This window comes from Aythya fuligula, chromosome 7 (assembly GCF_009819795.1).
Source record: "Aythya fuligula isolate bAytFul2 chromosome 7, bAytFul2.pri, whole genome shotgun sequence".
Lineage (NCBI taxonomy): Eukaryota > Metazoa > Chordata > Aves > Anseriformes > Anatidae > Aythya > Aythya fuligula.
In genome coordinates, this window is record NC_045565.1 from 25,169,436 (window position 1) to 25,193,489 (window position 24,054).

Genomic DNA, 24,054 nt, shown 5'->3' on the forward strand with positions numbered 1-24,054 from the left:
AGCTCGTGACTCCTATGCAAGAGGAAAAGGTCTAATTACCATCTGGAGGAAAGACAAACATGGAGAAGCATTTGTAATGCATGCTTTCATGTGACTTAACTAAAGCTTCTAATATCCATCAGATGGAGGGGGCTCTACAAGTTTTAAACACTTTGCCTTGTGTTCATGTACAGTTTTGATCAAATAAATGTTGCTTTAAGTATAATCTCAAGTGAATAAAATGCTTAGAAAGAAGATACCAATACTGCTAAGGCTAGGAGTAGTTTGATTTTATATTATTTTAAAAGAAATCAATAGTCTAGGTAGACTTATTCATGCATGGTTCTGTGACATTATTATAGTCATCAACACATGGGATAAAAGAATTTAGAATAGCTACTGTACTACAAAAATACAGCCATCCACAATGCAACAAAAAGTTTTAATACTAACCCGAAACTCACTTTATAGGAATTTTCAAATTAAATGTAAACTGAGCAGTGTCCAACCTTCTTCTTCAAAATTTTATCATGAAAGAGGACTTGAAGTTTCTAACTACATTAGTCAATTAATCAATAAAAACAATCAGCTACAGAATTTTAAAGCAGTTGACATTTCCCATTAAACCCAAGGTATGGGTTTGCTTGTCACCCAAGTAAGTGTAAAAGCACAACTTACCCCTCCAATTATATATGCAAGCCTGACTATGCTTCAGAGTATCAGTCTTGTTTTGAAGCAGATCAGCTGGAAACAATAAGACAAACATTTTTTTTTTCTTTTTTTTTGGCAAGAACTTCAATTAAGCAAACACATTAAAGCTTGAATACATTTGATCTGATGTGTCATGAAATATTCTTGTAATATTTATTGAAATATCTGATTCTTATTTGATTTTTTTAGACTTATATTATTGTTTTTTATCTAACGTTTGTTTTCAAATAAAGTCCATTATTCCATAAAACATCGTTAATTTACTTGGAAATATTCAGGTAATCTGGCTACTCTCTAAATTGCTCTGTCATCAGTCCAGAGGTGTTGCCTGCTATCAGAAGATCAGAAGGTTTGCTGGGAGCGTTATCTCCGAAGGTCAGAAGTAGAAACCCCATCGTGCATTTCTAGAACAACTCACCTCACACAACTAAGCACCGTGTAACAAATGTAAGCATCTCAAGTGGGTGTATTGCCCTCTGAAGATACTTTCCCCCACCGACTACTGAAAAACCTAAGCCAATTTTGACTAAACCCAGACTTTTCGAAGATCTTACTCGTAACATTTTAACACATGATCTTTTTATTACAAACATCAAATAGCACCAGTATAGGTTGAAGCTTCCAATTGCCCTGTGTTTCTACGGCAATTCTTAGATTTCCCATGGACGCATCCCAGTGCATATTTCCTATGGAAGTGCATCAAAACCAAGAAGCCATGCAGAGCATCGTTTCCAGGTTATTGACAGGAGTCTGAGGATTAATTCATTTTCAAATGCAGAACAGAAATACCCATCTCTAAGCTACAGATCTACCAACTGTCCATGCAGCAGAAGGGTTTAGGGAGCACTGTATATGATGCTGTCACCACTTGCAATGCTTCCAACAAATGGGTACTCTGACTTGATGCTCTTTGGAGGAAAATGCACAGCCATTTAGGCTACCCTCTTAACACCCTAAAAGAATAAAAGACTTTTTTCAGTGCTTATCTACCATCAATTAGAGCATTAGGATAGAGGAGTCGGGTACGGTAGGAGAGGAAAATGTCTGCTGAAATGGGAGAAGAAAGAAATAGGTTGGGTGTGGGAGTCACCAAAACTCTCTCCTAAGCATAAAGTTAGTAAAATTATGGTGGTACAAGGCAAAGTATCTGAATTTCATCCCAGAGTATCCAGAACTCCAAGGAAAAAGGTGTCAGATTCGGCAGGAAGCACAGCAGACTTTGGGAACGACTTCAGAGGCAGAGTAGAGTTTATGACTGAAACAAGAATCCTACACAAGAGACAACATTAACTCCGGGGACAGAAAAAAAGAAGAAAAAATAGAGTCAATGGAAAAAACACCTCCATACAACTGGAAAACATCAACAAAAATACCACATGCATCAAGTAAAGAAAACAGAAGAGTGAGCACTGAGTGTCAATGGTGACAGACAGATCAAGGCATACAAAACAAGAAGCACGTCTCAGATTTAGCCACCAACAAGTCACCCGTGATCTTACAGCAGTTCAATGAACTCAGACATCAGAAAGAAGATTGGAGGAGATCAGTGAAAGCGTGGGTGGACAGAAAGTCAAGATGATATAAAAATATACCATTAATTATTTTTGAAAGAACTAAGGACAGGATGTAGGACTGCAGTTTAGGGCAATTTACGTAGTGAAGCATACATCTATGATTAAATTTCTGAAGCGTGCATTTACTCTGAATGAAGAGAAGCCGAAGAAAAGCAGTTTAAATGAAATGGAGGTAGAACTTAAAGGGGGGGCAGGTGAGAACAGTAACAAGTGTAAGTAATTAAAAGTCAATTGGAAAGGACGGTGACATTTAGCAGCAGAAAGCAGGGAGGAGACTTCTAAATCTTTAAGAGGAGAAAAGGATTTCAGTAAAGAGTCACAGCTATTTCCAAGCTAGTTTATTCAATGTATAACTAAGATAGTTCTTCACTATCAGCCTACTCAGGCATTTTAAGGAAGCACTGAATTTTCAAAACACATTGCATTGAATTCCCAAAGACAACACTTCTGTATCCTTATAATCCACTTTTATCTTTTTATCCCTACCATCTGAAAACATTTACAGTTGCTAAAAACTCCTGCTACCAGGAGAAAAGAAAGAACAGCAAAAAAACAAACCAAACCAAACCAAAACAAACAAAAAAAAAAACAGGCTTTACACAGCCTCCTGCATACCAGGAAGTCAATGCAAATTGGGAATGTTTTGCTACTAGCACTTAGCCTTCACCTGAAAGGGTTTATTTTTAGAAAAAGAAAACTGTGGCTTATTCTCATTTTCAGATACTATATTTAGACCTCAAATAACTATTAAAAAGTAAGAAAAAAAAGTTTAAAATGAAACTTTATCGCCAGCTTCTTGGCTCATTTGTTGTGCCAGTCTCTCATCTTGTATTTTCAACCTTATATGAATTAAAAGCTCTCTGGTATGGAGACTATCTTCATAAAAGTCTAAAACAACACATCTGCAGTAATACCTAGCAATATTCAGTCAGTGTTAGGATGACGCTACTGTCCCTGGTCTGCTCCGAGTGAACCTGGTTTATCACTCGCGTGCTAAAAGCAAACCAGTAAGTTATGTAGATGCTGTATGTGAACTCCTTGCACTCTTCATCAGTAGAGCTGAGAAAGAACATGGCCCTGGTATCTTTGTCGCCTAATTGCCATCACTCTTACGGGAGCAAACCCAATTACATTCCTTCACTTGTAGCTCAAGAACTTTTTTTCACTTTGGCATTTATTCCCAGTTACTGTTACAAACCCTGGCATACACGCACGCACCCCCCGCTGCCCTCTCACATTAACCCCGAGGCTAAAGAAAAGCTGATCCTGCCTAGATACAAGGATTTCATGCTAAGGCTTTTGGATTCCTTTTTTTTTTCCACCCTGTCCTCATCGATTAGTTCAAACAACCAGATGCAAATCAGCCCCCAAAGCACTTTAAAGATCCAAGTTAAAACCAAAATACTTACTTTCTTATTGCATTTAATCCCAACTATGTATATGAAGCTTCAAAATGAAGCTACTAGGTGCAGCCAGTCGGATCATAAAGGTGAAAGGAAAACAGCTCATCTAGATCGCAGCTGTTTCTTGGCATTAGCTTTATACACATAAATGGTCTGGGCTTTAACACCCTCCTCAATGGTTTGACATTATGCATCCCAGCTGTCAATACCAAGGAACCACAAAGCCCCAGATCATTTTTGAACAATGCTGATTGCTACAGCAAATCAGACTCCTATTAGGTTAGCAAATGTATTTGAGAGGCTCTCTATTCATAGAGTAGGCCTACCTTTGAAACTGATTTTGTACAGATTAAAGAAATTAACTTATGACAACATTGTTACTTCACTCATCAGATTTTCCTGACAGGGGCATCTTCTTGTTTTGTGGGGGCACAGTGTGTTCCTGTACACTATAAATACTATTAGCAGTAGCAATTACTTACCATACAACACCAACATATTCTTAAGAGGCTTCAACCCCAGCACACCTCACCCACCAAGATCACTGTTATGACACGATGGAAAATTCGGTTCCAGACTACTACTATGCCCTTATTTCCCTCTGAACCACTGTTGGAGCCTTTATTACTACAAACACCTGTACTACTCCTTTGCTGAAATCCTCTTCTCGACCTAGCCCAGCATTTTCTATTCCTTAAAATCGTGTTCCTTTCAGGCAGGCTGCCTGGGCTGCCACGATCCCCACAACCAGTCTATCTCAGCCTCTCATTGGCGTTACTGAGTTTACACATAAACTGCCCTCGTTAGATAGCAAACTACTGTCATGCTAATAAAATGGTCTGAGGAATGATGCACACCGGAGGCCTGATCTTTAGAAGTTCTTAATGAACGGCTTAAATTAATGGTAACTGCAGGCACTCCGGTTGGTAAGAGGCTATGGTGTTACATTATTATTCTCACAGGGCGTTTGTCTCATCGCCAGATCTCCTAAGTCTCAAATCATTGCCTTAACTGCAGGATCAGCTTGCCGCCTCCTGTCACAGCCCAAACTTTGCCTGCGAGATGCCTGCTAATCGCATCTTATCCAGGAGCCGGGCACACCTCCCGCTTCCGCGTGAAGGCACACCACACGTTTTGCAGCATACAGGCACCGCGGCTATTCAAATGCAACCATTTTTTGATGAAGAAATCGCTTGTGGGATGAGGCTGTCGGGGAGGGCAAATCAAGGCTGGGATCAGATCCCATGGGAGATCTCATATAATGCTACGCCATGCCACGACTGCTGTGGCAGGTGAGGGGCAGGTGGAGAAGCAGGGCTGGCAAAAGCGAGTGTCCCCAAAAAGCGAGTGTCCCCAGAGAGTGGGTGTCCCCCCAAAAAGCAGGTAACCCCAAAAAGCAAGTGTCCCCCCAAAGCAGGTCTCCCTGGGCAGCCCCTTTCCGCCTCAAGGAACCTCTGTGCAGCCCGGGGCCTCCATAAGGGCAGGACGTGGTGCTTGGGGACACAGCTGGGTGACACTGGTGGCTGGACCAGATGATTTTGGAGGTTTCTTCCACCCTTAATGACTTTACGAGGCCCTTCGGCCTGTGAGGGGCAGGGAGGGAAAAGCAACGGGGGGGGCAGGAGCGGGCAGCGCCACCTCAGGGGACAACGAGCCCCCCCCCCCCGCCGTGAGGTGAGGTAAAAGGGGGGGGGGGGAGCGGGGGCGCGCCCTCCTCCATTTTGGGCCCGGACACCAACTTACCCGCCGGAGGCCTCGGCGCGCTCCTATTGGCCCTCCCCGCGTCACGTGGGCGGGCGGGCTGGGGTTAAAACCCGCCTTTGGCAGCGAGTGCTGGTTGTCTGGGGGGGAGGTGTGGCGTCTGCGCATGCGTCGGAGGAGAGGAGGGGCGGGAGCGCGCACGCGCGGGCGGGGAGTGGGGGGGGGGGGGAGCGAGCGCGGGGCGCGCGCACGCGCCAGCGGCGGGAGGAGGAGGAGGGGAGGGAGGGGGGGGAGGTACCGGGAAGGGGAGGGAGGGGGGGGAGGTGCCGGGGCCGCCCCGCCCCGCAGGAAACGGAGCCGCCCGGCCCCGCTCGGCGCCAGGGCGGGGAGCGGAGCCCGGCAGCGGAGCGGCGCCGTCAGCCCCGTTCCTTCAGCGGAGGAGCAGCTTTATCACCGCCACCACCACCCCCCGGTGCCGCCCGGGCAACTTGTTGCCGCCGCCATGCCCCCCCGGCCCGCCGCCGGCCCCTAGGCTCGGGGGGCTCCCGGCCGTTTGCTTCCCCTCAGCGGGCCCCGTGAGGCGAGGAGGGGAGTGGGGGGGGGGGGAGAGCCGCGATGTCCTTCTTTAACTTTCGCAAGATCTTCAAGCTGGGCGGCGAGAAGAAGAAGAAGCAGTACGAGCACGTCAAGAGGGACCTGAACCCGGAGGAGCTGTGGGAGATCATCGGCGAGCTGGGCGACGGCGCCTTCGGGAAGGTGTTCAAGGTACGGCCGCGGCTCCCCCTCAGGCGGCGCCGAGCCCGCCTCAGAGCCCCCGTCAGGGCACGTGTGGAGCGCGGCCCTGCCAGGCGGGCGTCAAGTTCAGGCTGCTTTATTTCTATTTTCTATTTATTATTCTTTTTTTTTGGAGTTTTGCTGCCCGTGGGAGTCAAGCTGAGCTGGTTTTGTGGGCCTTCTGTCGTGGGTCCTCATGGGGCACCCCGGCTGTCCGTACGTGGCAGGGTGTCTGCGTGTGCTCCTAACTTCTCTGTTTCATCTGTTTAATCTCGCAAAAGCGGCGTTTCCAAGGGTTATTATCTGCCACTTCTCCAGCCAGATAGCCTAATAAAATAGATATACTGCTGGTGTTTGACAGGATGGTAGTTTTCAGACAAATCGCCAGCTAATTTTTCCCTCTGAGAAGTCATCAATGCTCTACATCTCATTTAGGGATAGTTTGGAACAAATGTCAAGGGGGATAAGCATGACAGAATCAGGGAACTGGCATAAATTGGGACCCTGGAGCAGATGTGGGGGCTAGAAATAATAGCATGAGAAACAACAGCATTTACAGTGTTTCTAAAAGCTAATCTGGTCAAGAAGTGTTCATTTTTAGACTTAAAGTCTCACTTGAGACTTCATGAAATCTGGGTACAGATCTTGCACTCCTGAAACCTGGGCTATTTTCAGTATAAACTATTTTTAGACTTTGTGTTGTGGTGTTACCTGCTTGTGAATTTGAGCAAAAGCGTGTTGCCCCAGTGGAGTCAGAATGCTGGGGGTTTTCCCCCCCTAGGAAGTGGCCTACATCTTGTGTGTTAGGAGCATCCAGTTTATTTTGATGTTGGTGTAGTACGTGGGCTAGATGGTGGTCCTGCTGTCAGTGTGGAAGATCATAATTTTTCTTATTAAAACGACTGGGGAATATGGCTGAAGTTGCTGCCTCATAAAGCTTGGTGACTTTAAAAGCATCGCGTTGTCTCTAAGAGCATTTGCTGAGAATTGGGGTTATTTCTTAGAACTTTGGATTTCTAAGTGTGGAGTTTTGTTTTCTTTTCTGTGACTATGATGCTCTGTCCCAGAGAGATGACTGGGGGAGCCTTAAAGAAACAATACTAAATGTTTTCCCCCGCCCCCACGTGCATTTCCCCTCCCATCTGCAAACCTCTTGTCAATTCATATTTATCAGTCAGCATCTCTGTCTGAGCCCCAGTCTGTAGAGGAAGGTGTCTGAGCAAGAGAACCGATAAATTTTGCTTATCAGTGCAATTTGTCTACATCAAGAGAGTTTTCAAGTTAGATGGATTTTTATCTGATTGGGAAGTGGCAAAGTGTAAACACTTTATCTTGAAGTTTTTGAAATTAAACCCTCTTAAAATTCTGGTAGTCAGAATTACACATGCAGTAACACAGCTAAAATCGATGAATGTGTAGCACAGGTACCAGTGTTTCAGGGGGAAAAAAAAAATCCTGTTTAGAAAAATGAGTCTTGCTGCATGTACGCAGCAGCATTCATTTTGTTTCCACCTAGTTTGAGGAAAAAGGATTACGCTCAGATACAAACTGTGCTTGTTTTCCTGCATCTGAGCATGCTTGGCAAGGAAGTGTTTCGAAAGCAAGGGTGTGTTGTAGTGTTCTTTCTTGGATATACACCTCAATTGAGCAACTGCAAGAATAACCCCTTTAATACCTACTCAAATTTTGGAATTAAAACTGTTAACAGAACTGTCAACTTGTGGAGACTGTTAGCTTTTGTTTTTTAAACAGAAGATAACCCTAGTGCCAGTTACGTTTGACAAAAAGAAGTCTCTTTGCTTAACATTAATAATCAAAACATTCATTAAAACTTCATGAACATGCTTCAAGAGTTTAATCATCTCCATTTTGAATTCCTGTAAATGGTTAATCAGATATGAGTTCTACCAAAGAAGTGGTTAGAGCATTTTTAGCTGAAGCTGATGTCACAACACCCTTCTGCAGTTACTCCTGAGGTGGAAAATTAGTGGAAACTGCCAGTCTGTGCATAGAAACAGAGTTGTACTATATTTTAACTCTATAAACGGGATTTGCAAAGGTTAAAACATCTTTGTAATTAAGATCCTAGGAGTCACTGTATGAATGTCCTTGTTCTTGGAGCCTTGGCAGATGCAGGACGAAATAAATGGTCAGATAAATAAGGCTTTATAAACTTTGTGTTTTTAATAAAAACATAGGCTGCATGCTCTGATTTTCCCTAGAAAAGTATTTGGCTTAGCTGTAAGCTCATCTTTTGGACAAGAGTATCAAATATTTAAATAGATACTCAAAAGCAACTTTTAAATGATTCTGGCAGGATTATGAAGCCTTGCTGATAATATTTTTTTACATTAAAAAATACTGCATCTAGTGATAGTTAAGCCTTCGGGGTATTGGAAGCTTGTGATTCATTTCCATTCTTCCCAATCAAGTACAAGGGTCTTGCTTATTTTTTGTAACTTGTTTAAATTACAGGAAGAGCTTATTTCCTCTGATGCTGTCTGTTGTCATCTTCTAAAGCTCACATGGCCCTGACAATTGAGGGATTTGTGTTCGCTGACTTCTAAATGATGTTCAGGAGTAGTGGTCCTTAAAACTTCCAAGTGTTCAGCTGCTGTTGCAAGCCCCTCCTGTGCTCAGAGGGGCTGTGTAACTGCAGGCTGCCCGTGGCAAGGTTGATGGTTGTACAGGGCTTCTCCTTCTGGCCTTTTCAGCCTCTTCAGAGAGGCCACTTTTAGGCTGTTTTCCTTTCTTTTTTTGCTCTTGGTTAAGGAATAATGGGGTAGCTTTTCATCCTTTTTCAATTTCTAGGCTCTTGTGGTTCTTCAGTATCAGGTGATGGCCCTTGGAAAGAGAATGGTGAGGTTGCTGATATGGACTTCTTTCCAATCTTTTTTAACTGCCATTTGTGGGTTTCCAAGAATTCCTGGTTGGGATGCCAGGGTTCAGAAAGACATTGAAGAAGCAGGAATTTCAACTTAAACTGGGAGCTAGGTAGCTCTCCAACTACTTGTTATTTTATTTCCTTAAGGATTAAAACATCTGATTTGATCAAGTTTCCTGAAAAATTTTAGGCTTCAAGTGTTAAAGTTTATTGTAAACAGTTTGCTTTGTAACTTAGTTCCATTATTATATGATGTTATATTATTGTGTGTTACATTACCCTATTTGTATCAAATGCCAGTTCAGTGCCTGTAGTGCAGATCTCTTTAAGGTCAATCAGTGTAAGTAATTGTTAAAGTATAGTCATTTTAAGTAACCGTGTGAAGTCTTTCATCAGCTTTAGGCTGCTTTCTAAATTGACAGAAGTTACTGTTCAGATGGTGTGAAAACAGACCTTTAAAAATGCCTAATGTGTTCTGGGGCTTTCTTGCTAAAGCTCCTGACTGAGCCTCTTTATCATACAGATGCACAGCTAATTAAAATGCAGATATCTTCCTGAGTGAACATGTGAAGGGAAATAAAATGCTGGGACTGTATTTCAGTAAAATTTGCCAGCCCTTTTTTTTTGGTATTATGAATACTGTACTCTAACATAAGAACCCTTATACTGCAGAAAGACATTTCTGTAGTGCTTTGTTGGTGTGATCTCTGAGCCCTTTGCTGGAGTCTACTCCTCCAAGAAATTTGTGGTCTTCAGTGCATCGTTATGATAATTATGGGTGCCATCTGTACAAATATACTAATTTTAGGTTTTCTGTGGGAACACATTCTATACCGGCAGAATATGCGTGGCAGGATACTGTGTAAGATAGCAAGGTACCTATATATGGTATATAGGGAAAATACTGTGTGTATATACACAGTGTGAGAGAAACTGTCCAGTTTCCTTGAGAGAGCCCTTTGTACTTGTCTGATTTTGAATTGTATTCATGCTTCTCGGTTTGAATTGGCATATTCTGCCCATTTATAGTGTCACATTTATTACCCCGAATATTAGATGTTGGAGGCATTGTGCGTGCAAGATTCTTATAGCAATTTGGGAAGTCAAATATTTGTATTTCATCTGAAGTTACCAAGACAAGTCTTCCAACTGTCAGCAATTAACCACTGCATGGTTAAAAAGCCAGCTCTGCTTCCTCTTTAGTCGGGAGCAGAAATGTTTTGGAAGCTGGTAGCTATAATCAGGGCGAGCAGCATAACCAAATGAATTTTCTTCTGAAAAGTTACAACTGCATAAGTATTCCTCTATACTTTGTCTGCAAAACCAGCCAATACAAACTCAGCTCTGTCTAATGAAAGAGGACTTTTGATAATGTTACGTCCTTTAAATGAAATAAACTAGTGATGTAGCTTCGTTTAAGTTGAGCTTTTGTTTCTGTATTTAAAACTTGCCTCTAATGGAACTGTGTGACTTTCAGAAGAGCTTGCTTTGCCTTAATGTCTTCTACAGCAGCCAGAAACACACAATTCTTGAATAGCGATTTAATAAAACCAGACCATTTTGGCTGCCTCATTTAACCAGCTTTAACTCCTTTTAATGCTTTAAAAAAAACCACCAACATAACTGACAAATGGTGGCTGCTTAGAAATACTTTTTGTCTAATGCTGCATCATATCTTATTTTCTAACATGAAAAAATGCCTGAAGTCTGTCCTGAAAACAAAGTCAGGGCAGAACGAGGAGAACTTATATTTCCTAGTCTCCATGGCCTTAGAGGCACATTTGTCTAAAGCATTGCTACAGTCAGATATTGCAGCTTGAAGTTCTCTTTACAACACTAATGTATCGCACTGTTTGCTAGGATGGCTATCTTTCACTTCTGTGACTTACCACTTGCAAGAGTAGATCTGACCAATTAATATCTAAGCTGAAGCACTCACTGGTGGCTTTTTTCATCTGTTGTTTCTTTTGATTTACGTAGTGTCATTAGCTCTACTAGCAGGTAATTGTTCAGAAGGATTTTAGAGCTGTTGGAACTCACAAGCCTTTCACATTAAAGATGCAGTCCATGCAGAAGTGCATTGCTTGAGTTCATCTGAAATCTTGTGTGTTATGTTTCCAGTCAAGTACTGTGTTTCAGGAACCTGAAGTTTCGTGCATGGCTGCAATAAGGCTGGACATGGAAAGAATAAGCAGGCGAAAATATGCTAGATTAAATTTTAATACATAAGAGTGAATCTGTTCAGAACTTCCAGCAATCTTGATAAAAGTTGTTTGCTGTACTTAATCGTTCTGATCTATTTCCATTCATAACTGACTATATATGAGTTGACCTCTTATTAAACTAGAGCAGTAAAATAGTTCAGTTGTCCTCAAGAGATCCGAATTAATATTCACTTCAATGCCATGTTGCTTTGTTTAGCCATTGAGGCATTAGTAGATAAAGGAGAGAGGGGAGGAGAGCTGATTTACTCTCAAGAGAGTAATGTATAAGATGATAATGTTAAATTTTAAATATGCAATCCATATAAAATAGAGCTAAAGCTTTTCTTAAAGCTTGTTGAGGTCAGTCCTTTCCGTAAGAGTAGCCTGGATGTTTTAGGGCTGCTTTATAGGCTCTAGATGAAAAGAAGATGCATGCCGTCCACAGAAGACGAAGGATTTTAGTCTGGCTGATCAGCTTGGTGAGTTGCTCAAAGTTAACCTTTTCTTCCTTTTGCCTGCTGCTCTGTAGTCTTATCTTTACTGTCACGCTGCTGCAGTTCTAGTGTGTTGAAGATACCAGATAAGGAGAAGGCAATATCACTGTTTAAACCCAAGAAATTGTGGTAAGGCAAAAGCTTCGCAGATCTCTTTACACCTATTGTCACTTTCACAAAGTTTTCTGAGGAGATGGGTAGTGCAAGTAAGCTGTCTGTGGGTTGTAAAGAGGAATTTTCTTGTTTTAAGTGGATATTTGCAGGCAGTGACGTCTCCTTTTCATTTAGTTTGTGGTGAGGAAATACTCTGAAGAAGTAAGAAGTAGGCACATGTTAAGTGCCTCACTTTTTGGATGTCTTAGTGACTTGGCCGAAAACCAGCATCACAATACTTAACTTATGACTAATGTATTGTCTGTCTCTTGCCTTCAGAATTAAAGCTGCAGACAAGTTTGTGGAGGATAAATATAAATTGCTCATGACCACTTCTTAGTGAGGCAGTCATCTTTTCCAAGGTGTGAGCACAGCTATATAAACTGTTTAAAAAAAATCAAATAACCATTTCCTATTTACTTGGAGTTCTAAACTGTTTATAGAAGTTGCTATTTTTTCCATGTAACCTGATAGTTCATATCTCCTAGCTAACTATTAGTGTGCTTGGTTTCTTGTCTGGAGAGTAAGACTCTCCTTGGATTTTAGGCATAAGCAAAACGTGACTGCGTTGTTTTTTCAAGTACATTGCAGAATGAAGCTTTTTTTTTTTTCAGCTGCTCTAACTTGGTGAAATAATTCCTCATGCTTAAGTCACATGTGGTCTAATAATTCTGATATAGGAGCTGAAAAAATGTGGTAATGTTTTTTTTTTTAACAGGTCTTGTAGACAAATTGGTTAAACCTTCTCAACTAAATCTTGGGCAGAGAAATAGCCCTCCAGTAATACAATCCCCCAGGCAGCAGTATGTGCTATTGTTGCAGAGCAGTAGTTTGCAAGTTTCTTTTGGTGGTCACCCAAATTCTAGATTTGACCACCCCATAAACAATAATGAAGGAATAATTCATTGGATTTGTGTTTGCGATTGCTGTGGTCCCTACTTTACGATTCTTATTCAGAAATGGGGGAGAAAAAAAAAATCTAAATTTGGAAAACATCCTGGAAGTAATGTTTTTTTTTAAATGGCTGTTTTAAATTTTAAAATGGCACAAAATTGCCATAATTCCCCTCGTTTAGGGTCAGACTGTAGGTGATGAGAATACTTGTGAGATGCCCAAGTTGGTTCTTTCTCAATAGTTTTTTCTCTTGCAGTTTTATTAATTTCTGATGTTGTCTGTGACCTGAAATGACAGTTTTCCCCAGTGCAAACATAAAATGATAGGAAACATAAGGAACCTCCCTTTTTTCTGCCCCTTTGCCACTACAGCCTTCCAAAATTGAGCCTTGAAGAAAGGTTTTTCCAGTAAATTGTCTGGAGCTCCTGAAGGGCATGTAAGTAGCAACATAAGAATGCAGCAATTTTTAAACACTCAGTCATCAAATGATAATTTTTTTTCTAGGTCTCTGATGTCTCCAGATTTATTTATTTTTTTACATTCTCTGAAAGCAGCACTGTTGTTTTTTTTTGTTTGTTTTAGAGTAAACTTAAGGAACCAGAATAAGTAGGAGACTTTGATGTGACTACTGTGCATTATAAACTCTCAGGTTGCCTTACCACTCTCTTTCAACACTGTCCAAGGTGGAAGTAGAAATGTCTGCCATTCACATCAGTATTCAGGTTGCAGAATGGTACCCACTGAGTATTACGAACATCGTTTGGTGGCACCTGTGGCTTAATGATTCCCAGATCTGTGTACGAAGTCCTGCCTTGTTGTATGTAGCTGCCTATCATACATCTGAGGTGTGTGCATGGTGTAAACACAAAATTTGCTTGGCTCTTTTGTATTACAGGTAAGCTTTAGAGCTGTTTACCAGTTTATCCTAATTACTACCACTGCTGAGTGCAGCTGTGAATGGACCTTACATATTTCATGGACCATGACCCACGTTTTGAGAATCTTACAAGATTATAACCATCACGCTCCTTAATGACAGTTGCATTTCTGTAGCAGAGGCAGCATGTAATTAAATCTTCCGGTTTGTGATCTTAAATGCATTCCTTGAGACCCTGGTGCCTGAAGTGTAATTTATGAATACTTTTTTCAGTCTTTGCTCCTTTGTGCTCCCCCAATAGCCTTTAATTATATTCAGATTATAAGCTCAATTGCCAAAGTCATCTTGTTTCAACTCTTCTGCCTGTAGTCTTACTTTACAGTAACTGCCAAATTACTCAATTTCGAGGCTTGTGCTGTCTCTTCACTAGATACTGTCCAGATTGTTCCACCGTTCGGTGTTCAGTGATGGAAAAGCCATGAAATTTGCTGTTAGACAAACAACAAACCTGGGTGGAGTAGCCAGCAAAACAAAAGATGAATGAGGGTTTATAGTTCATCTCCAAACCTGTGTAAAATATATATTGTATCTCCCTCTTTCGCATTCACTTTTAATGACTTTATAATATGATTACTGTATGGACTGCTGAAGAGAATATCTTAACTTTCAAATATGTTCTGTGGAAACACTTCTTCCTACTCAGAAAATGAAGTCTTTTTATAGATGAAGATCTAGTACTTGCAGAATGTTTGAACGATGACAGGCACTAAAAATTAACTAATGGATAAAATCTAGCAGGCTACCTCAGATTGGTCTTCAATGATATTTGTACTTCAACTAAAAACCAGGGCATCACAGGAAATGTTAACATTCCACTGACATTTCTGATTTTCTGTTGAATATGCACTATGCTCATGCACGTAAAACAAGTAAAATGTACAGCAGAAAATTTACCTAAAGAAAAAACAAATAATAATGGAAGATTCTTTGTATGCTTAATGCATCTACTTAAACTATCATATTTGGTTTGAAGAGGACATATTTTTTCTTAAAGCACTTTGAAATGTCCATAAAAGCAAGTTCCAATATTAAAGTCATAGCATATAGATTTTTCTTGTTCTTTTTCACTCTTCTGGATGAGGAGTGATTTGCACTGCATATGTTTATATAGAGAGGGAAATTTCAAACAGCTAAGTATGAACACTGGTTTAGAATCTAGAAGAAAGACATGAGCATTTTTCCCCTTTATATATCTGTTTATTTCTGAGCCATTTTCTGTTTAATTACCTGTAGCCAAGAGCAATAAATGGCTCAAGAATAGATTAATGCTGGAATCAAGTTTAACCCCAAATCTGGCTTTAGGAAGTGTTTCTACCTGAAGTATGTTTTCCTATGATGTGATTTTAAATTTTTATCGACTTTCTATGGAGAAGAAAGTGAAGGAGTGAAAAAGTAGGATTGTTCCATAAGAGCTACATTGATTGAGTAGCATTTAAAATTTGCTCAATCCCTCTGTATTACAGAGGGCTCAGTGACTGTTACCTTCAAAAGGCAGCCTTAAGTTAATCTGTTGGTTGCTGTTTTCCAAATCTTGGTATGTGAAACTGAAGGAGGTGATATAAAGGGAGTTCAGTATTCTTGTAAAGAATTTTCCTGAAGTTTCCTTAATGCAGTAATTCCAAATGAGTGGGTGAGCTGAGAGTGGAATTGCAACTGTAGTCTACAGCAATTTCAGGGGAACCATTACCTGAGAACTTCAGTTGTGCCTACACAAAAATTGTTTTACCTGGTATGAAAGCAATGGTGAATCCCAGTGCTAAGGCAGAATTGTTCTTGAATCCCTCCAGCTTGATAATGAGTTAGAGAAGATTGTCCCCTTTTCAGTTTTGATATTGAATTGGACAGCATTTTACATCTGGGATTTGCTTGCTTAAGGAGGACTTTGGGGAACTAGGTCTTATCTCTAGAAATTCTTAGTCATAACTGTGACTAAGAAAACAGTGTTCCAAGGGAAGTTGCACTGGAATTAATTCTTACTGTATCTTGTAGGACATAGCCCTCTGGACACAGATTTATGCTGGAAATCCCAAGTTTTTCCTCCAACAGTTGTCTGGTTTTTACAGCTTAACAGATGACTTTCCACTTGTATTTCCAAGCAGTGCTTTACCAGCTAAAGAGTTAATGCTTTGTAATTAGTAGGTAAAACTTCAATTGAGAAATCTCAGTTGAGAGCTTCAGCAAGAATTAGCATGTTGCAGTAAACTCATCTCCTTCAGAGCCTTTGTGCCAGTCAGGTTGTATTCAATTCAGTGTGCTGCTGTGTTAATTTTGGAAAGCTCAGTCATGTTCCTGCCCCACCTTTAAGCTTTTTTTCCTGTCTGAATTGAAGAGGCCCAACCTTTTTATTTTGTATTTGTAAGACCAACTGCTTGATTCCTTAATGGTTTAACTGTCTTTCTTTCTGCCTTCTCTATCTCACTTGCATGACCTCCATGGCTACTGGGGATCTTTTAATTCACCATTCAAGTGAGCTGTTCTGCTCCTCAGTGCAATCCTGGGTCAGATCCAGAGGTCTGCACAACTGCATCATCCTGTGCAAGTCTGGAACGTCAGATCAGCTCTGGGAAATGTGGTCAGAAGGGTTTGGAAAGGCATTACCCTAAAACAAACTCAATGGGTACTCCTAAGAGTTCAGCCAAGCTTGTTTTTCACTCTTTCACCTTCCGAATAGTTTTTACTGCTAGTGGAAATGCACTAACTGGCTTTGTAAGTAACCGGAAAGAGGAAAGCAGTCTGCTGCTACTTTTCATCTCTTCCGGGTGGGAAGTCTGAACGCTGAAGGATCATCATATAAACAAGAACTGTCAAGTGTTTCCTATGGACAAGGATAGCTGTTACCTGAAAGTGCCTCCTTTGTTACAGCAAGAGCTTTAAGCTGACCCTTAGTAGCAGACCTAGATGTTCTGGTCAGCTTAATGACCCTAGGAGTTGTTTGTTTAATTTAATGTTAGGCTTCAAACAATAGTATTTAAAAGTGAAATATAAAAATGCTAGTGTACAGGCTTCTTAATTCTCCTGTTTCAGGGACATGAGTTTTGATGCTGTCATAAACTTAGCCTTTAGTTGTCCAGCATGGGAACGTTTCCCTTTGGGCTGGTGCAATAAAAAAAAAAGTTTTAGTCTTAATCAATACTGTACCATAAACAGAGCCAATTTCTTTAAATGTTACTACAGTTCAAATAATAAAAACCTTAAATAATTCAAAGGGCTGCAGTTGAGCAAGAGAAAAGCCTGAGAGCTTAACTCAAAGCACTTCAGGGATCCTGGCACATAGAAAATGGATGTTTAATAGCTGATGACTTTAAAACTTTTTAGTGTCAAACTCAACTCTTAGCCTTAAGGTTCTTTTGAAAACTGAAACAACATGGAACTGTGATACTAGGTGAAACAGTCAGTAACATGTTTTCTCAGATTTTCAATGTCTCTAGGAAGTACAGAAGCGACTGTTGGAGTGTTTGGGTCTTCTCCCTGTCTGCCTTCCACACCAGGTTACAACAGCACAAGTCAACTCAGCCAGAGTGCTGACCCAGTATTCCCATTCCCACCTGCTACTTGTGACAGCTTTGGTGCTCGCTGACCCTGTGATGATCTGGGCCAGGGGACCAAACCCATCCAGAAGCTGAGCGTACACAGTCAGTTCCTGTCCTCCAGCCAGCTCACAGGAGGGCCAGACAAGTGACAGTGCTGATGCAAGGTAGAAAGGACAGGACAGGTTCAGCTTTGGCTCAAAAGTTGTTGGAATTCACCATTTAAAAAAGAAACTGATTCTGAAAGTTAACATCGGAAGCAACTTGTCCCACTACTCTGCTGAATGTGAATGAAGTTTACTTACAGAACCCAAGTTGCTGTTTTGGTGGCACTTGAATAGCCGATTTACAAGGAATAACAAATGTTTGTTCAGATGATTTCCTCATCTCTTGATATGTGATACCTGCAGCACAAAAATATAGCTAGAACACTGAATACTATGTGAGAGAACCTTTTTGCCTTGCTGTCAGAAGATTTCCTGCTGTTTCCGTGAGATGACACGTAGCTTTAGCATCATTATGTAAAAGACTCATAATAAAACTAAGGGGAAGTCACAGACTGTAAGCACTAAATAATGTACATCAGAATACATTTTGTAGAACTGACCTGAAAATATCTTGTTCATATTACAAAGCAATGGAAGAGTTGAAAGAAACTGACTTAACTGTATTGACTTCTTGTTGTTTTGTTGTCTTTGCCGTTGGTTTCTATTAATTGACTTAAAAGATACATGCATAAGAGCAATAACTTCCCTCTAGAATGCTGGAGTTCCTGTTTCTTAAAATACATTAATACCAAAAGAATTATGAATTTGTCCCTGTAACAGTCTTACGTAAGGAGGATGATATATAGCTTTTTAATGAAAACTGCCAAGAGCTACTCTACTTCCTCTTTCCTTCAGAAATAGGGGAAGTTTCATCTCAACAGGCGAGAGCCTGCGTGGAGCAATACAGAGTATGCGCTTTGATAGTTTTGCAAGAGCTCTTGCCAATATGAATGTGGCATTGATGCAGTCGTTTCACTTCCCACTACGCTACAACTGTGACTTCACTTTTTCATCAAATGTCTTTATGTAAAATAGTAGACTTTAAACTGCTTATATAGCTTATATTTTTCTCCTTAATGTATGAAGTATTCTTTTATTGCTTATATTAGTAAGACAGAATGAAATGGGATGGTAGTGCTTCATTTTGTTTTGTTTAATCTTTCCCCTCTGGCCATTTAGCTGTGCTCACTGCAAGTCTCGAACATGGTTCGCATTGCAGGGTCGGGCTCTGCAGTACCATTTCCCAAACTGACCGTTTTCTTGAGCTAGTGAGGTATATACACTTCAAATAATGATTAAATTCTGTTATATCCAGTCATCTTCTACAGTAAATACAGAGAATAAACTCTTAGTACAGATCCTCAAATGTTTTCGTTCTGCATCTGAAATGTAGAGTATTTAATCATTCTTTACTTTGACAGCAATTTTTTTTTAACTTAATGACTGCACCGCATTTCATTTCTATGACTATGTAGTTTCCCTAGTAACCTGTCAGAAGGTCTTTGTTGAAGGGTTCTTAAAGTCCAAAGAAATTGTCATTTGTTCTTTATTATTTTTGTTGACTTGTTCATTTCTAGTTGGGAAAAACAAGTTTCTGTGGATGTGTTTTTTTTGTTGTTGTGCATGAATGCACAACTGGCATTGGAAACTGGCTTGAAAAACTGATCTAGCCATCTTACCTCTGATCTGGCTAAAGGCCCTGGGCAGAAGAATTCCTAATTTTGTGTTTCCTTACCTAACTCAAAGGAACGGAGTAAGGGGGAACTGTGGCTTGACCTAACTACTTTATTTAAATTCTAGGGTAATATGTGTACAGCTGTGAATGTACAACATGTAGTCTGTAAAATGCTAGTAAACAAAATGACTTCGTACTAAACGAAGCCAAAATTCTCCATGATGTATTTGTTTGCAGGCAGCTGTGGAGATGGCTTCTAAAAGTCCAAATGTCTCCCTAGGAAAAGATGTTAGCAGGAATAATGTTGGCTCTCTGAGCCATGTTGTTAATGGAAGAAATCTAAGCAAACTGCATTTCTAAGTGAACTAAGAAATCCAGTGCACTAAGGCTTCTGCCTCTAGCAGAGGATAGAAGCAAGATAACAATAGAGAATGCCCCCAGGTAAAGGAGTCAGATTTCTTACAGTCTGTGTTCAGACAACCCATAAGAGCATCAAGAGCAAAAGATACAATTCCCAGCTATCAACCTGGCAGCATGGTTGCTCTGAAAAGTGGTTGAGACACAGCCTCAACTCTGGTTGTTGGCGAATGTCTTAAAAGTAGTTGTAGCGAACAGCTAGAACTGGCAATTGTGGCTTGATTAACAATTATTTATATCATCGCTAATTGGAAGCTTTATTAATTTGTCATCTGGAGAATGTTTATTGCTGGAATAAAGATCTGATTTTAAGCTATAGCAATTAAAATAAACATGTAAATGAATCAGCTGTAAGTGTTTTGGTTTTTTAATGCAAGAAGACAGAACAAATAATGATAGGCTCTCCATAGGGCAGGGTGAGGATGCACTGGGCCGGGTTTCCTGGGAAGCTGGAAGTCAGTTTGGGCTTGACACTGACTGGTGCTGGGTAAACTGGGGAAAACCTGCTGGCAGCTCTTAGTGCCCTCTGCAAAGCAGCACTGCAGGGGTAAATCTTGACTTGTCGCACCTCCCTCTTCTCTTAGGGGAGTTGATTGTGATGCAGAATTGTGGGGTTTAATGCTGCTTTTGCAAGTAGTATGTACGGTTATAATAACTCAGTTTAGGGAAGAAAATAGCAGTCCTTTGCTTTTACACCTCTGACACCATTTAATGTCTTAGTTGCAAATGTTTCCCCTATATTATCAGCTGGATTTCTGGGTTGCTTTTAAGTGAGCTCTTATGCAACAAGAGAAGGGGGAGAGCTAATGTTATAAAACACTATCGTGCCGATGCTTAGGATTTTTTTCTAAATGGGTGTGCTTAAATAAGAAGAATGATTCTATAATCTGATATAATTGCCTCTCTTAAGTTGCCTGTAAAGAACTGTTTCAGTTATTGTGCACTTATTGGCCAGCTGAGCCCTGGATGCCTCACCGATGCATGTATAAGTATCCCTATAATTTCGGGGAAACAGCACACGAATCTGGATGCAAACTCTGCCTAGCTAGTATGCAAAGTACCACGGAGTTCATGATTTCCCTAATGTATTTTCATTAAGTTAAATATAAAAACTGTGTTGCATACCAGTCCCCAAAATATTTTGTGGAATCCCGGATGCCAACTATGGAGGAAGCAGAAGAACCACAATAAATACGAAGTGCAAGGAGAACGTAAAAAGAGTCAAGTTGTCATGGAAACAGTTCCAAAACCAGTGCAGCCACAACGGCAGCACCACATCATCATGCCATAAGTATGTGCAGTCTGCACCGAGCCCTGGACATGATGTTGTTAGTAACGCTGTGTCATTGTAGGAAGGAGAGGTGCTCTCATCTGCTGCTTCAGTGTGGCATTAAACATCCCCTGGCCTTAAACATTTCCTTTCCTCAGTAGAAGAAACTCTCCTGTAGGTGTAGCTGTACAGGCAGGAAAAAATTGTGACTCATGGGCTGGAGTGTAAGGGTGTATCATCTTCCCTGGTAGATGCTGTCCTTTTGTTAGCTTCTTCTGCAACAGTCACTGCAACGTGTTCTAGCAGGTGTAACTGAAGTTAGCTGCTGCTTAATTCCTTGGACCAAACAGATGTATTGAAACTCTCTGTGGCTTCTTTTTAATATTATGTTTTCAAACATCGTGCAGTGGAAACTGGTATATAGAAAAAATGCATCTTCTTTGAAATTCTCATCTTTCTTAATTTCCAGAAGTGTGTGGAAGCTGCTATCTCCTTCCTCAGCCTAACTTCTGAGTTACTGTAAAAACAGTGATTTAATACAGCACAAGCAGCTAAGTTTCCTCTTAAATTCAAATTGATAGTGTTAATTCAATTTCTCAACATTTGATGTTAGATGTTATGCAGTTAATGATTTTTAGAGAAAAATCTACTTTCATTAATAAAAAAAATTTAAAAGATGTTTCAACACTTAAACCTGCACGACCAAGCAGTATTTTAGTTTCAAAATGCATGGAACAATTTCAGTTATGATACACCAAATGGACGTGGAGTCCAGCATAGTTTGTGTTAGACCAAGCTGCTACTTAGAGGTTAATTCGATTGGGCTGTTACAGTCTGAAGTTCTAGCAACTTTTTTTCTTCCTTCATATGTTCAAGGAAGCCTGAGATCTTTCTGAGAGCTCTGAGAAACAGCTCTTGCTTTGTGCTGTGCAAGGACACTTGTTCAGTGCTGATTACTCAGATGAGGCATCCTCACAAAGCGTACAGGGAGCTAGGTCTGACAATCCCAGCTTTCCGCAGAAGTGTAGCATTTTACCTGCAAAAACACTCCCTGAATAGGGATGTGTGTTTTTCGCTTCTGGGCAACCTTGATGGACTATGATTATGACTGTAGCTGAGAAGAATGAGTCAGAAAGGAAGAGCTCAACTGATTTGTTTTGCTGCTTGCAAAACATTCAGCGTGGTTATATAACTTCTCAGCAGCGAGCAGGCGTTGGGAAGAAAGGTGACAAATGATATTTCATCTCCCATCTCAGCAGCGATTCTGGCTGGCTGAATGGGAGATGAAGGACGTGCTTTTCTTTTTTCAGTTGGAAGTGGTGTTTTAATTTGTAGATGCCTACGTGCCATGTCACAGCAGGGCAGCTGCGCAGTTGGGTAGGAAGCGTTTGCTGCTGGTAGGAAACTGAAACAGCTCCTCGCAACCAGGGCCAAAACTTCACATTGGCCATCTCAAGATGAAAGACTGAGCTATCTCTGAGCTCTAATCCTATTACCGTGGAACCGTGGCTCTGCTCTCCCTGTTGTCTGTGGCTGGGAATATGCAACTGCTTGGCTGAATGCCCAGACAGTAAACCTGCCTTTTAATATTCTGCTATCAGTCTCTTCACAAAGCTTCTGGATCTGGAACTCGTATTTGGATATATGATACTGTATCAAAATCCAGGATTAATAGGGAAGGGGTCACTAATTTCATGTACTCGCAGATGCTAGTTTCACGTAGAAGGGTTATTCCTCTTTCTGGTACGGACGGATATGTTTCCAGCTGTTCACAACATTTTTCCACAGTTGATGTCATTGCCATTTTAGTGTGAGGGATTTAGGTTCAGAGAGAAAGCAATTTGCAAGTTCTAATTTCCTAGACCATATTTATTACGTGCAAGCTGGCTGTCTTTTTCAACACTCTTAGAATTAGGAGAATAAAGATATTTTTCTGTGCCTTTCCTGCTAACGAGGCTGTTCCATCTATTGCAAGATCAGTGCTGCAGCACACAGTTTGCCATTCCCTTGTGCTTGCTGTCTCTCTGGAAGTTAATGTTTGCTGCTGTAACCTTAAGCACACATCCAAATAGAAGTTTTGGTGAAAGGATTGCAATGTTTATGTATTGTTGCACATAATAGTTAATTATTGGAGGAATGGGTTATTCCATTTCAGCTTCCAACCACGTGTTTATATACATTTTGAGATGAAAGGTTGATACAAACAAAGAAAATCTTTCTCTTCCCTTTCTTCCCTGTCTCCACATAAGGCAGGATTGAACCATAATCATTAAAGACAGCAGTTTGGATGTCTTGGGACTGAAGCTTAAATCATCTGTCATGGAAGTGGAACCAAAATTATTTAAGCGGAGCATACAGGAGAAACCTGAAGTGATAATTGAGATCTGTGATATAGGAAGAAGTTGCTGGGCTTCTGATACAGGGCACATCTTAAAAGAACACAACCTCTGAGTAACATTAATGATTATTTGACTTGAAATGTTAATGTGCTCAAATGCAAAATGAGGATATGCAAATCCAGACTGCAGCTACACTAACATTTTTGCTCCTGCTCTGACCTTTGGGGAATGTTAGGCAGCAGAAGAAAGATTTCAGCCAAAGTCTAGAAAGAACAACCGTGCCCCCACAAAGCTGTAAATGCTCATTGTTCCTCGGAATCGAGTGGGCTTTTCTCTTGGACAACGCAATGCCACTCAAGTCTTTTAGAACAGAGGCTTCATTTTATTTTATTAGTGAATTTTAGAGAAAAATGTACTTTCACTAATGAAGAACACTTCTTTCTGATTTAAGGGATGTTTGGACACTTAGTACTGGTCAATCATACAGGGTTTTTCAGCCTCAGAATCCACGGGACAGGATTTCTTTTGTGCTGCTTACGGCAAGTCCCATAAGTGGATGTTTACTATAGAGTTGTATATCTTGTCTGCCCACAGAAATATGTGGTGGAAATATGCTAATTTTAAAGCTGTTGTCTTTTGAAGATAAAAGTCTGAATCTAGACATACAAAATATTACTATCGGAAGTAAGAATTGGAGTATATTTTCTTTTGTTTATAGTTAAGATGCTCCTAAAGATAATCCCCGTCTCTATTAGCACTTCTGTTTTAAAACCAGATGTTTTAATAGAGCTACCACAAGGAGGGAAAAAAAATAATTATCCAAAGCAGATTTTCTAATTGCTTCAAGCAAAAGGATCTGGGAAAAATCAAAATACAAAGTACTCTGTAGATATGGGGGAGGGAAGTGTGTGGGGGGAGCACTGTATAATATAAATACAGCAAACCTCCCTAGAGTGGAATTGTGCATCCTAGTTTATCCTTGCTTCTTTCTTTCCCTCAAAGGTGGAATTTAATCTGAAAAGGGTAGTATCAGTTATTGTTAAACTGAAGTCGAAGTTGAAAATGCAATTT

General features: G+C 40.6%; 2 protein-coding genes across 5 annotated transcripts in view; one reads left to right on the forward strand and one right to left on the reverse strand.

The window, feature by feature from the left end:
• STN1 (STN1 subunit of CST complex) overlaps window positions 1-5,472 on the reverse strand; it is a 41,080-nt gene extending 35,608 nt beyond the window's left edge. For 2 of the 3 annotated variants that reach the window (XM_032191354.1, XM_032191352.1), the window contains exons 1-2: window positions 5,411-5,461; window positions 658-723 (exon numbers count right to left, since the gene is read on the reverse strand). The gene's annotated coding sequence lies outside the window, so the exon portion shown is untranslated. Of the gene's footprint in view, window positions 1-657; window positions 724-5,410 lie in introns of all 3 variants that reach the window. The other variant, XM_032191353.1, reaches the window with a different exon arrangement.
• A 254-nt stretch (window positions 5,473-5,726) lies between these two features.
• The window catches only part of SLK (STE20 like kinase), a 48,153-nt gene continuing 29,825 nt past the window's right edge, over window positions 5,727-24,054 (forward strand). For both annotated transcript variants that reach the window (XM_032190748.1, XM_032190749.1), the window contains exon 1: window positions 5,727-6,133. In XM_032190748.1, coding sequence (XP_032046639.1) covers window positions 5,984-6,133 — 150 coding nt within the window. In that variant the 5' untranslated portion in view covers window positions 5,727-5,983. The remainder of the gene's footprint in view (window positions 6,134-24,054) is intronic.